General features: G+C 37.3%; 1 protein-coding gene across 2 annotated transcripts in view; it reads right to left on the bottom strand.

The window, feature by feature from the left end:
* The window catches only part of tmem131 (transmembrane protein 131), a 45,924-nt gene extending 40,903 nt beyond the window's left edge, over positions 1-5,021 (bottom strand). For both annotated transcript variants that reach the window (XM_077198794.1, XM_077198795.1), the window contains exon 1: positions 4,814-5,021. In XM_077198794.1, the coding sequence (XP_077054909.1) occupies positions 4,814-4,934 (121 nt within the window). In that variant the 5' untranslated portion in view covers positions 4,935-5,021. The remainder of the gene's footprint in view (positions 1-4,813) is intronic.
* Positions 5,022-13,425: the final 8,404 nt, after the last annotated feature.

The following is a 13,425-nucleotide window of genomic DNA, read 5'->3' as shown; positions in this document are numbered from 1 at the left end:
AAATCCTTTTGCAGAAATGACTGCTTCAATGCGGCGTGGCATGGAGGCAATCAGCCTGTGGCACTGCTGAGGTGTTATGGAGGCCAAGGATGCTTCAATAGCGGCCTTAAGCTCATCCAGAGTGTTGGGTCTTGCGTCTCTCAACTTTCTCTTCACAATATCCCACAGATTCTCTATGGGGTTCAGGTCAGGAGAGTTGGCAGGCCAATTGAGCACAGTAATACCATGGTCAGTAAACCATTTACCAGTGGTTTTGGCACTGTGAGCAGGTGCCAGGTCGTGCTGAAAAATGAAATCATCGCCATAAAGCTTTTCAGCAGATGGAAGCATGAAGTGCTCCAAAATCTCCTGATAGCTAGCTGCATTGACCCTGCCCTTGATAAAACACAGTGGACCAACACCAGCAGCTGACATGGCACCCCAGACCATCACTGACTGTGGGTACTTGACACTGGACTTCAGGCATTTTGGCATTTCCTTCTCCCCAGTCTTCCTCCAGACTCTGGCACCTTGATTTCCGAATGACATGCAAAATTTGCTTTCATCCGAAAAAAGTACTTTGGACCACTGAGCAACAGTCCAGTGCTGCTTCTCTGTAGCCCAGGTCAGGCGCTTCTGCCGCTGTTTCTGGTTCAAAAGTGGCTTGACCTGGGGAATGCGGCACCTGTAGCCCATTTCCTGCACACGCCTGTGCACGGTGGCTCTGGATGTTTCTACTCCAGACTCAGTCCACTGCTTCCGCAGGTCCCCCAAGGTCTGGAATCGGTCCTTCTCCACAATCTTCCTCAGGGTCCGGTCAACTCTTCTCGTTGTGCAGCGTTTTTTGCCACACTTTTTCCTTCCCACAGACTTCCCACTGAGGTGCCTTGATACAGCACTCTGGGAACAGCCTATTTGTTCAGACATTTCTTTGTGTCTTACCCTCTTGCTTTAGGGTGTCAATGATGGCCTTCTGGACAGCAGTCAGGTCAGCAGTCTTACCCATGATTGCGGTTTTGAGTAATGAAACAAGCTGGGAGTTTTTAAAAGCCTCAGGAATCTTTTGCAGGTGTTTAGAGTTAGTTAATTCAGATGATTAGGTTAATAGCTCGTTTAGAGACCCTTTTCATGATATGCTAATTTTTTGAGATATGAATTTTGGGTTTTCATGAGCTGTATGCCAAAATCATCAGTATTAAAATAATAAAAGACCTGAAATATTTCAGTTGGTGTGCAATGAATCTAAAATATATGAAAGTTTAATTTTTATCATTACATTATGGAAAATAATGAACTTTATCACAATATGCAAATTTTTTGAGAATGACCTGTATATATATATATATATATATATGTAAAAACATATCGTATTGTACCAAATATAACAAAAATGTTTTTTTTTCTTGGAAATTCATCCGAAAAAATAGGGTCGTCTTATATTTGGGGTCTAAACTTTTATATGTCAATAATACACCCGCAACAATTAGGGAGCGCCAAATATGAGTAAAACGAGTGTTCCATCCAGGCCAGGACTGATAAACACTGCGGAGTCAAACTCTCATTGAGAAGCCAAGAAATACAGTGTGTCAGAGTGTAATGTTAGATGGCGAGCATAAAAAGACAGTCTTAAAAATGCTAACAGTAACAGAAACGTAAAAGTACCAATATACCAACTTATTGCGATAAAAGTGGCAGCTTCGAAGAATATGCAGCCAAGTGTGCCAGTACGTAGCCTAGCGAAAAAGTAAATGAGGGGCTGTGGCTGCCCATAACCAGAGCCGTCATCCAGCTGAAGGCACTGGATATTGCAAAAAAAGCTGAATTTACCCACCATGGCCCATCATTTCTTGTTTCGGCTACTTACTGACACATTTGCCTGTTTGCCACACTTGCTTTGATGCGGTTTAAGAAAGATGTGGAGTAATGGATTAGCACTGGATTAGTCTTTTCAGCGCTATGTGATCAGCCTAAATATCCTCACGGATTAGATAGGTAATGCTGATCAAACCTGTGTTTTTTGACATGCTAACATCTGTCAAAGTATGTTTTATGGTATCTATGTATGCCATAAAGTGTTTCTTTCTGAATGTGATTGTTGTTGGTAATTTTTACCAGTATTTGCTTTAAATTTTAATATAAAAAAAATGCAATATGAAAATTATTTATTTGTGATATTCCTTGTAGTTTGATTATTTGTTTATTTTCTTTATTTTTTATTTGACAGTAGTCCCTTTTCCCCCCTGTACATACCACATACCAAACCATGATAAATCATGATAAAAAACTAACCATGAGTAATTTGAACTGTTACACCCCTACCAAACACACACACACACACGATTGTCATTACAAAGATTTACAGTCATTGCTTTACTGACACATGCCTAGTGTGATGTCACTAACAACTGGATTATTGTCTCATTATGAAGATAATAAGCCAAAGGGTTAAACACATTCCTCCTTGAAATAAAAGGAAAAAAAATACACTCAATGTGCTCAGCGAGTCTCTTCAGTCAATAACTGGGTTGACACAGTAAATTAAATAGTGGTGCATTCATTCCCAGGGAAGAGTGAGAACACTTAACTCACACATGCTTCCCGAAGAGCTCTAACCCATCTGCTCAAGCCTCTGTGTGGCCTGATCAGCCTCTTTGTAGCTATTAGGTCCATTTAGAAACTTTCAACAAAAAAAAGTGAGTAATAGGTTTATTACTCTGTCACTTGGCTTAGACTATAAGTGTTTCACAATGACAATAAAACACTGTACTTACAAACGCAATGACTGATAACTGACTTTTTAAGAATTGGATATCTCATTCAAAGCTGTAGATTATTTTATCATGTCTCTTTGCTCACAATATGTAAAAAAATAGCATATCCTTCGCAAAATTTCTGACAAAAACCACAGACAGAACCAATAATAGAAACTATAATCACAAAAGAGCAAATGCACATTAAAGCTCTAAAACGACATTTGGATTGCCCCAGTGCCCAGGCAAAAGAAGCAGAGTAAGCCAGGGATTATGGATAAGAGAGACATGTCTTCTCTGAAAGGCAAAGATCGTGCCCTTCATTGATCTACAGGGCTAAAGCATGAGTCGGAGCATGGTGTGTTTTTGCTGTCCCTAACTAGTAGTAGTTATAGAGTGATCAATCGGCCAGGGCAATTAATCGTTCAATATGTTTTGCCTCCCTGGGTTTACTCCCAGTGTCCGTCACAAAATCCACAGACAATCTTGACAATGGATGATTCTACCCCGAAAAAGCAGCATCTATGACAAAACTAGAATAAAGGAAAATGGCTGAAATGTCTTTTTGATCAAACTGATTTGATATTAAGTTCCCCAATAGCAGATCCAAACCTGTACCACAGAACAAATCACAGACCAAGAGTCTAACTTCCTTTTGACAAAATGTGTAACAGCGTTTTGCCTTTGTAGGGAAATTGCTTGAGTATTGTGTAAAATAAGTCATTATTACGTACTGTGCAGTGTGCACGAGTCAAAATATTCTATAGACATTGATGTTGGACAATGAAAAGCCCACAATGGTCGTTCACTGACTACTGACAAGTCCTTCAAAGGAAAAGTTCACACAAAAAGGAAAATTCTGTCATCCATTATCTATTCTCATATCACCCTGTATGACTTGATTTTGGTCGCCAAAACTATTTAGTTACCAACATCCTTCAAAATATTTATTTTGTGGTTTACTCACGACAATAGGACGGGTAAACAATTACAGAATTTTCATTTTTGGGTAACTATCTTTTAAATTGTCTATTGACATTCAGTGTCATTTCAATACAGGCACAAAAACAAAAAAAATTGGTTGCAGCTCTGGTATTTACTGGGTCATCTGCCCCGTCTAAGGGTTTGATGATTGTGCCAGAGTGCACTGCTTACTATTTCATTTGCAACCACTGCAAGCGTTCTGCACTTGGATAAGATTTTTTAGTGTAATTTCTGAGAACCTCTAATTTAATTCAGTATGCTCCAACCATCAAACGCAATCAGACAACTCAATTTCAATATGACAAACTGCTTAACAACAAATTACTGCTCACAACCAGTAACATGCAATGCTACTGTATTTAACTTTGCTTGATGCAACAAGAAGATATATCCTAAAAACTTGCATCAACTTGCAGTATGCAGTCAACTCCTCCCTCTCTGAGTTAGTTGACATGTCACTGACAGACTGGGCCTCAGAAACGAAACTCTCACATTAACACTTTATTTGCGACCTTCCTCTAATTTACCCACATGAAGCTGCTAAACGATCTTTTAATGTATAAAACATCATGAACGTTATTTACAGGGTAAAACTTAGCCGTTTAGTACCAAACCCACATTAGCTAAAACGGTTAATAAGTAGTCAGCCATGTAGGCTACAGATTCATTAAACGTGTTATTATAAAGGATAAACCCTATCCTTGACAGGTTTGAGTTCTGTAACACATTAACTTTAGCCATTGTTTAGTTTCGTTTTGAGAGTAACTTCAGACAGGTTTACTGTGATAGCTAATGTAATATGACTAAGCCTGTTAGCTTAAATACTTAAGCTAAACTAATGTCTCTGAACACTATTATCCGGAAGCTTTACGTAAAGAAAATAAAAACAATCAGAGCAGTCGCATGTCATCTAACCCAGAACTGCGAATTCAACATTGTGGATAAGACATGACTACATACTTTATTGTGTTCCCTGACGCGCTAAGGCTGGAAGCTAACAGTCATTAGCTTGCAGTGGAGCCGCGGTATACATAACGTTACAACCCATAAACACTGCCGAAAAACAGCTGAAAAACACACGGCGCGTTTCAGGAGGTTACCTTGTTTGTTCGCCTGTGCCACGTGAATAAATGCAATAAATAAAAGGCGCAAAAGTCCAACACATGATGATTTTGTTCGTGTTGGATGTGGGGAACTCTGTGTTGTGTCCTTGCTCGCCATCCTGCTGCTGTTTCTCTAGCCGTGCGCGCGTCGTGTGCGCGCTCATATAAACAGCGCTCACGAGTTCACTCGAGACAGACACCCAGCGGATATGAGGTGAGCTACACCACATTGTCACTATGTCAGTGGTGCACTCAGTGAAATGTATTTTTTTTTTCAAATGAAATTGAGCATGACTTTTGAGAAGAAAGATTAAAAAGATGTACACTCACATAAAATAAAGATTTCTAGAAAAGCTACATTGTTCTACACGTAACGAGTAATCTCTATGGGCGTAGCCATGTTGACATCACATGACCAGCTGTCATGCATTTGACAGTTAATAATAATTTAAATAATGTAAATTATATTATTATTATTATTATTATTATTATTATATTATTGTACTCCTATAAAAACGGCATGTTACCAACAATAATATGTTCATAGTTTTCAGGCAAACAAAAAGTAAACATTAAAGAACAAAAACAACAATATAAACGTAACAACCGAGTCAACAGCATATAATGTAATGGTAGGGCTATATATATATGATTCTTACTAAAATATTTAATGACATGCATAAAGATTGATACGTAAATATCAGCATTTGTTCAGCACTTTCCATTTAGGTTATATTTCACTTTTTGAAAAAAAATTGTTTGAGTCCTTAACTGGACTTTAGTACACCAATAGATCTGAAGTGATCACAGTCATGAGTCTTTTATCTTGTGTATGACTATACACAGCCTTCCAGATCGTCACGCAAATCAGTCCCCATGTACAGTGAAAGCATAACACATGGATAGCTTACACAAACCAGGTGATTTATGCACCTTCTTTTCATAAATGTCAATACATTCATGTATTTGTATTGTGATAAATTGTATTTACATAGTAAAATAAAATAATTGCAGCAGAATGTAAGAACAGAAAACTGCAAGTGTGTTTGTGTGTGGCCTGTGTGTGAAATCTGGGCATTTGAAAAACTTCATAGAGATTTGTATACCTTCCACATTTCATTATATGTTAAATATATTGTTTGTTTCCGGTCTATAATCTGAAACTGATACATTAAAATGTTTTCATCCTTGTTAACCACTACGTCCACAACGCTTTCTTTTTGCATGTACATATGACAAAGCTTTCAAGTAGCCAGTGTGTTTGCATATGAAAACAGAACTATGTGAGCTACTATATTTTTCCTGTTTAAATCTTATTGTTGGCTTGAGTTGTTTACTCCATAGACAGACTGATAGCAGTCCATGTGATTGAGGACACGGCGTCTCAGTTCTTTATGGGCACATAGGGATGTAAAAAATAAAAGATGTAGCATACCTCTGTAGAGACAGTGAGATCACTCAAAAAACTGCATCTGCCTATTTGTTTAATCTATTATCAACTCAACTTATCCAATTACTGTTTATATTTAAGGCATTTAGCCTTTAGAGTCATATAAGATGTTTAATGTTGTCATATGTGGGACAGTGAAAGATCATGTGATACAATGAAGCCTAATTCTATGAGTGTTTGTGCAAATGAGAAATATGATTGCTGAATGTAGTTCTTCAACATATAGTGCTTTCCATAGTGTTATCTCTCCATTACAAGGAAAAACAAAATTACTTGCCAAACAAGAATTCCTTTGAGCTCATGCAAGTAATAGAAATTATTAATAGAAATGATAATTTTTTTAGGCTGTTTTGGTTGTTTGAATAAAGATTGAATAATGAACAAATAATTTAACAGTAAAGCAGGAGTAAAGCTCTTCAAAAGCAGGAATGAAGAAAAAAAGGTGAGTTTTCTATAGCTGATAACTCTCAACCAAAGACAAATGCAGCTTAGAAAACATGAAAGTCTCTTTGACTAATCCTAAAAAAATGGCTGTTCTACAAATCCATTTGAAATTTCAGAGGGAACCTTTCAAAATGTGGAAATTAGTAACTTTGTGTTAGTTTTTCCTCAGTGAATCACTGTAAAAATATACACAAAATAACATAACCGGGTGGATTGTTATTAGATGGCACAATAGAACAACAGTATGAAGGTTGAGAGAAGCTTTATTCATTATTAATCATGAGCATTCTAGATATTCCAGTCAGTCAACATAAATGTCTACATTTTTTGACAGAAATATGTAAAAAACATATATAATGACATGTTGAATGGGAGTGTTACTAAGAATTTCAACAGTGAAGGAACAGTAAGTTTTTTCCATTTGTTCATGGTCTTATTTTATTTCTATTTATGATGCTGAATGATTAGCATTTCAAAAGAAAAATAAATTGTTAGCAATTACATTTGTGAATACATGTGTTGAGTTTATCGTAACTGTTGATATAAATGAAATGGAAGGTATATTGGTTAAAAACATTTGCTATGCCAAATATTTAGTAGAAATACTTATAAAAAGTAAATATGAACTATATGAATAGTAAATGAAAGTATACTTATGAAAGTAGAGTATTGTACTTGTTGAACTGTTTCGTTGTGATGTTTTGATTTAGACTTATTTTGAACTGCAGCATCCAGGACTTCAATGAGTTAGACTGATACAAATTACTAAATGCAAGCGGATGAATAGAATAAAAATTACAAATATTACAGCAATAAATGAACAAGCAAACAAACACATAAGTAAAAATGAATTCATTAACTGGAAAAGGGTTGTAAAATTTACGAGGAATAGCACTTTGAAAAATTTACATGATTAAATGAAACTGAATAATTGTACTCTGATTCAAGGTAAAAAAAAAAAAAAAATTATATATATATATATATATATATATATATATATACTTTTTATTCTAATTAAGTTACATTTAGACCCTGGCCTAAACACTATCAGAATCACTGACTTGAACTTTAAAATATTTTTTCCAAGAATGAGTATTAAATTATTCCCAATAGTCCATTCGCTTAATCTCACAGCTTTTCTCTTGGCTGCGCTGCTTCCAGTATTATATATTTAATTTAGCACTTTTATTCAATATATTATATTGGATATATTTCAGCCATCATGTGTTGCCAGGGTAAAATAAATCTGCCTTGAGGCCTTCAGAATCGACAGTGCGGGCGCCTGTAGCTTAAAATGAATGGAAAGAAACCGTTGCTTTAACCAATCAGATAATCAGTCAGATTTAATCAGCCAATCAGATTTCAATTTTACTGCTCCCGGGGGCAAATGTTTTTCTTCCCAGGATGGTAGGGGAAGGTACCGCCTTTTTCGCCTCTGATTGGTTAGAAGGGCTCTCCTCCAATTGGTTATTTGAAAAAGGGAACCAATCGGAGGAGAGCCCTTTTAGCCAATCATAGCTTACTGATCTGGACTAAAATGTTTGTACACTTAATGTGTGTTTTATCATACTCTGTCTTTAGTTCTTTTTAGCTTGTATCTCATAAAGGTGTGTGTTTTCTTTGGCTACTTAAGGAAATTAAAATCTCTCTCTCTAAACTTGTATAAACTATAAACACCCATCTCTTTTTCTCTCTCCAAACGAGAAGAGTGGCAAGCCATAGGAGAGTCATCTACAGGAGTCATCCTATACATGGTGTTAATAAAGCGACAGCTCAGAGGCTGAGGGCAAGGGCATGAAATGGTGTTCTGATGTGTTGGTATTTAATCATTCCTCCTTCCTTCCCACATTCAACGGTAAGATTAGCTCAGTGGTGACAGGGAGGCCTTGTTAAATTTTTGCTTTCATAGCTGTCTGTGCTCACTCTATTTTGAGACTGGGGGTGTGGGGGTTGAAGCTTGTACCCATTTTTGTATATAAACCGTCAATTGAATATAAAAGCACAAAAACTGCCAATCTAGGACATATATATCATGGAAAACAGTCTGCAGTGGTCACACCTGTGACATTTGAACCGAGGCGCCGGAGCTTGTGTCGAGAAAAAATGGGCATGCCAGACGAAGTCGCAATTCGAGGCTTGTGTTATTAACGTGAAAATCACGTGACTAATGACAAACGAGGCCCCGGTTTGTTTTCTTTTACTGTCAACCTTTTACAAAGCGACCGTGTGAAGGAGGATAGTTCAAATTGTATTAGTCGCTTTGTAAACAATAGGGCGCTACTTGCGCCGGCGACATCGAGTGTGACCTTTCAGCGTGATAGCGTAGTTCCCGGCGCGTTGCAGATCAGCTCAATCCGAACAATTTTAGTTAAAAAGTAAGTAGCACAGTGCAGTGTTAATATTCAAACTGTGTTTTTACAATGTTTAAAGTGGCTGGCAATAATAAATATTCTTATTAGAAATAAAACTGCCTCATGTTTGAGCTGTGCATAACTGTAGCTGAATAGTTAGGCCTACTACGCTACTGTATTTTCATATTATTATGGTGGTAAGTTACTTGGAGAGCCAAATATTTTCCGAGGTGGTACTTGGTGTAAAAAGTTTAAGATCTTGCTCAGCGTGAAATTTTGCACGTTACGTTCATATTCTGAGTCTGCTTGCCCGTTCCTATATCTGCCTGCATCCCCAATTGGTGTGAATTTGGTCTTTTATTTCACTGTATTAGTCCATTAAGCGTTTAGTGTCCTGGCCGCATGGGAATCCTGGAGAATGGCGTATTGAGTGAATCTTCTGCCGAATAGCGCCGCATATAAAAGTTAAGAAAACTAAACAACCGAGAGAAATATATCTTCTTTATATTAGGTCTTCTACCTCAGATTTAACATTTAAAGGGTAACTAAACCCCTGGTCAGAGCCTGACTCCACCCACTGGCAATATTTGTAAAATGCTGGAAAAGGGCGGATGGCAGCTGAGGGGGGCGTGCACCTGAGACTCATCTCTCTGTATGGAACCTACGTCACCTGCAATCACTACGTCACGAACCACCGCAAACATCCAATATGAAAATTCAACTGCAGTAGCCACCGTTCAACCTGAAGAGGGCAGCACTCAGATGTTTTTAAACCATATATTGTAGAATTAAAACACTTTTAAACCCAAATGTCAAAAAAATTACTGGAATCAATGATCAGCATTTATGAAGCTCCATTCTTACAGATCATTAACTAAAAAAGTTGTTTTAGTGTTTAGTTACCCAAACCTTTCGCACGTACGATCACACCGGTGTGATCAGTCTTGGCTGGTCCCTGGAGCTACGATCACACCGGTGTGATTAGAACGGTCAGTGTATCACTGATCAACTGCTAAATTCAAACGTGCTTTCGCACGTTGACTGACACTGAGCAACTATTGAGTGTTTTCAACCACATAATGTTTATTTTAGGTTTCAGACACTTAAATACACATAAGTACTAGCAAAACAATGATTTTGAGTTTTTTAAATACACACTGATGTCTATGGAAGCGGCAATAATAATCCTTTCCATAATATAATAAGACGAAACTTTTATTATATCAGATAAACATTGTGTAAGTAGCTTTACATTTTACCCTATTCTTCTAGTTCACCTGCCACTTACTTTCATGTATTTCGTGAGAAGTGGAGGAATTGACGTGTTGTAAATCCAACAGGTTGATTCTCTGAACTGTGAAACAAACTAACATGGCGCCGCCCATTGCGCATACAGCTCAACTAACGCGATCGTTATAAAGGTGTTTAAACAACAAAACACATCCACTTGCCCATATTTGACAATCGGAATATTAGTGTTTCATGCTATAGATAATATATTTGTGTATATTTTTAATAAAAAAGGAAAAAATACATAAAAGCAGATCATCATCCATTCAGCACTGTGTTGTGGTTGCGGTGTGTCACGTGACAAGCATTGACGCGTTACCATGGAAACATTAAAGTGACAAGTTCTAAATAACTGTCGCCTTGAAAAACTCGCGCTGGGGGGTCAGTTAGAATATTTTTAAATTTTTTTTGTTAAACTTTGCCTATATTTGATATAATTTCATTCCTATAGAAGTTTTATCTGTTCTGTCCTTTATGTCTGCATATTGTTTGATGCATAATTAATACTTTTTAAAAAGCTGCTTACACATAGGCCTACAAAACTAACTGTGAAGACTTAAATGTAAACACAGCTGTTGTATCTTTATCAGCTTTTCCATATACGTACTGGACCTGATAATCATCACAAATACTCTACAGCAGGGGTCGGCAACCTAAGGCACGCGTGCCAACATTGGCACGCGGAGGGTTAATCGCTGGCACGCAAGCAAGCGCGAGAGGGGTGTATGTATTTCATTCAGATAAAGTAGCCTACCTCCCACCTACAGATCTACATATTGATGTAATAATTCCTTGTAGTAACAGCTTGTTTTATTAAGTTAGGAGTTATTAATATTATTAAAGTGTGAGTATTAAACTGCACAACTCAATGAATGAAAGCGTGCAGCTCTAACAAACCATTGGTCAGAGTGGTCATCAGCGCAAACAAGTTATCCAAATGACACCTTAAAGCTCTTTCCGCTGTAAATAGTTAATTCTATAAATTTCAACCAAGTGTATAGAGTCCTTATTAAACATATATTAAAATGACTGCGATGCATCTGGAAACTCCGTTCATGCGTACCTGATCACTTCATGTTTTTTCTCTGATTGGAAATCTATCCAATCGTGAGACAAATGCCCTCTGATTGAGAGCACACTTTTACATATTCCAGATGAAAATGATCAAAATGCATATATGCATTATATATGCTTGTTGAAGTCACAAATGTAAATTTTACTCCTCCCGGTTTATAGATATGACAGCGCAGCTGCAACACGCATCCTTTCAGCAAGCCGACGTGCAAACTGGCGCAAATGAAACTGAAAGTTCTGAAGCTCAACACACAGTTGTCTTCATTAAAAGTAGTGAGATGCAGTTATGTTGCCAAGTGGAAGTGTAACACTTTTAACAAAACTGAAAGAAGTCAGTAAAAACACGAATGACCAGGTCCAATCTGTCCTTCAAAGTCTAATTTAGGCCTGAAAACAAAGATGACAAATCTAAAACAAATTTCATGAGAAACATTTAAATTTCTGTACTATTTCTGTGTTAGCCATTACGAATATTTAAAATATGTTTATGTTTATTTATACTTTATACATGGGGGGGGGGGGGGGGGGGGGGTGAACTCGGAAACTTAAAAATGGCACTTTATGACAAATAGGTTGCCGACCCCAGCTCTACAGCTTTCTCCATTTCTGTACACTGGCCCAGGTCCAATTCGCAAACTATCCGTCCTAAATAGTATTCGAAAATAGAATTAGTAGGCCTACGTCCCAAATCGTAGTATGTTCAAATGAGTGTTCCAAAGAGACCCGGATGGTCTACTATTTCCGGTCAGAATTCGAAGTGCAGATCGATGCACACTCTACACATCGCGCGCGCGTTGGACGAGGATTCGGTTAGAACTACAAACACGAGTGAAAAGTGTTAAAAAAACTACGACATGGTCATGGAGGACGCGCGAGTACGGCGGTTATGTAGAGAGAGTTGGATAAAGAGGTTTGAGTGATTAATTATCAGTATATAACCTGACGAAAATGTATTTATACAACGTTGTCTACATTATATTGCATCTGCAGCAGCATTGTGAACTTTTGTAACGATACGTTTACCCATTACCTTTTAAATGCATCATCACATGAGGAGAGTCTCCGCATGAAATACCCACAACTGGCAGATGGACGTGCTACTACATTTCTCTCCGAGGAAAACTAATTAGTTTGAATGGAGGATTTTAACTCTGTGAGATGATTGACAGGGCAGTTTACGGTGACAGGATGCACGCAACAGATCTGTCCGTTAAAGGTGGCATGATAGTATGTCCCAAAGCTTGCCTACTCTTTTGCTACACACTCAAAAGTATATTTTTTCTTTAAAAGTTAAAAGTATATATTTTCTTTGTTTTTATGAATGAATGACTCTCACCCGTTGCTGTAGTGGTTTTTGTCAACAGCCGCTTGCACCCCCTGCTGGTGAAGTTGACTAACAGATATGGAGATTATCAATCGGCAATCTACTGATATTCCTGCCGTTCCCGGATGTCAAATGTTGAAAATTGACTCTCGAATATTATAGGTTGTATTTTTAAACAGAATGAATAATTTGGAAGTGAAATCTGAAAGGTGAATATGGATTGCTGAATTTTTAATAATGAAAACGTGTGTTAAATGTTTTGAATTTAAATATTCACAACTTAGATATACAACAATGTTGAATTTCAGCCCATAAAAATGCAAGCCCTAGAAATACAATGCATTAAAAAGCAAGCAGCCTAATGTAATGCATATTTTTTCAAGTAGTGCAATTCAACAACGTTTTTTGTTGTTGTTGTTGTTGTTTCAGAAACATTGTAATTGTTTTACTTCCATAACCGGGGTTCTTTGGGGAACGCAAAATGATTCTGCTCACTGCAAAACACCCTTGTGGAACCCGGACAATTTGAATAAGTTGCCTCAAATGTTACTTTACTGTTACTTTGTTACATTTTCATTTAAATGTAACAAAGGGGGGCGAATGGATACATTTTTTTTCATTGGTTTTGCGTTAAATCTTACCCAGATACAATAGTGCTATATTCTGATTGGCTATT

This window comes from Siphateles boraxobius, unplaced genomic scaffold (assembly GCF_051911475.1).
Source record: "Siphateles boraxobius isolate OS27281-9 unplaced genomic scaffold, OSU_SipBor_1 41, whole genome shotgun sequence".
In the NCBI taxonomy this organism is placed as follows: Eukaryota; Metazoa; Chordata; class Actinopteri; order Cypriniformes; family Leuciscidae; genus Siphateles; species Siphateles boraxobius.
The sequence above is the reverse complement of the archived record's forward strand: the minus strand, read 5'-3'. Positions and strand labels throughout refer to the sequence as shown.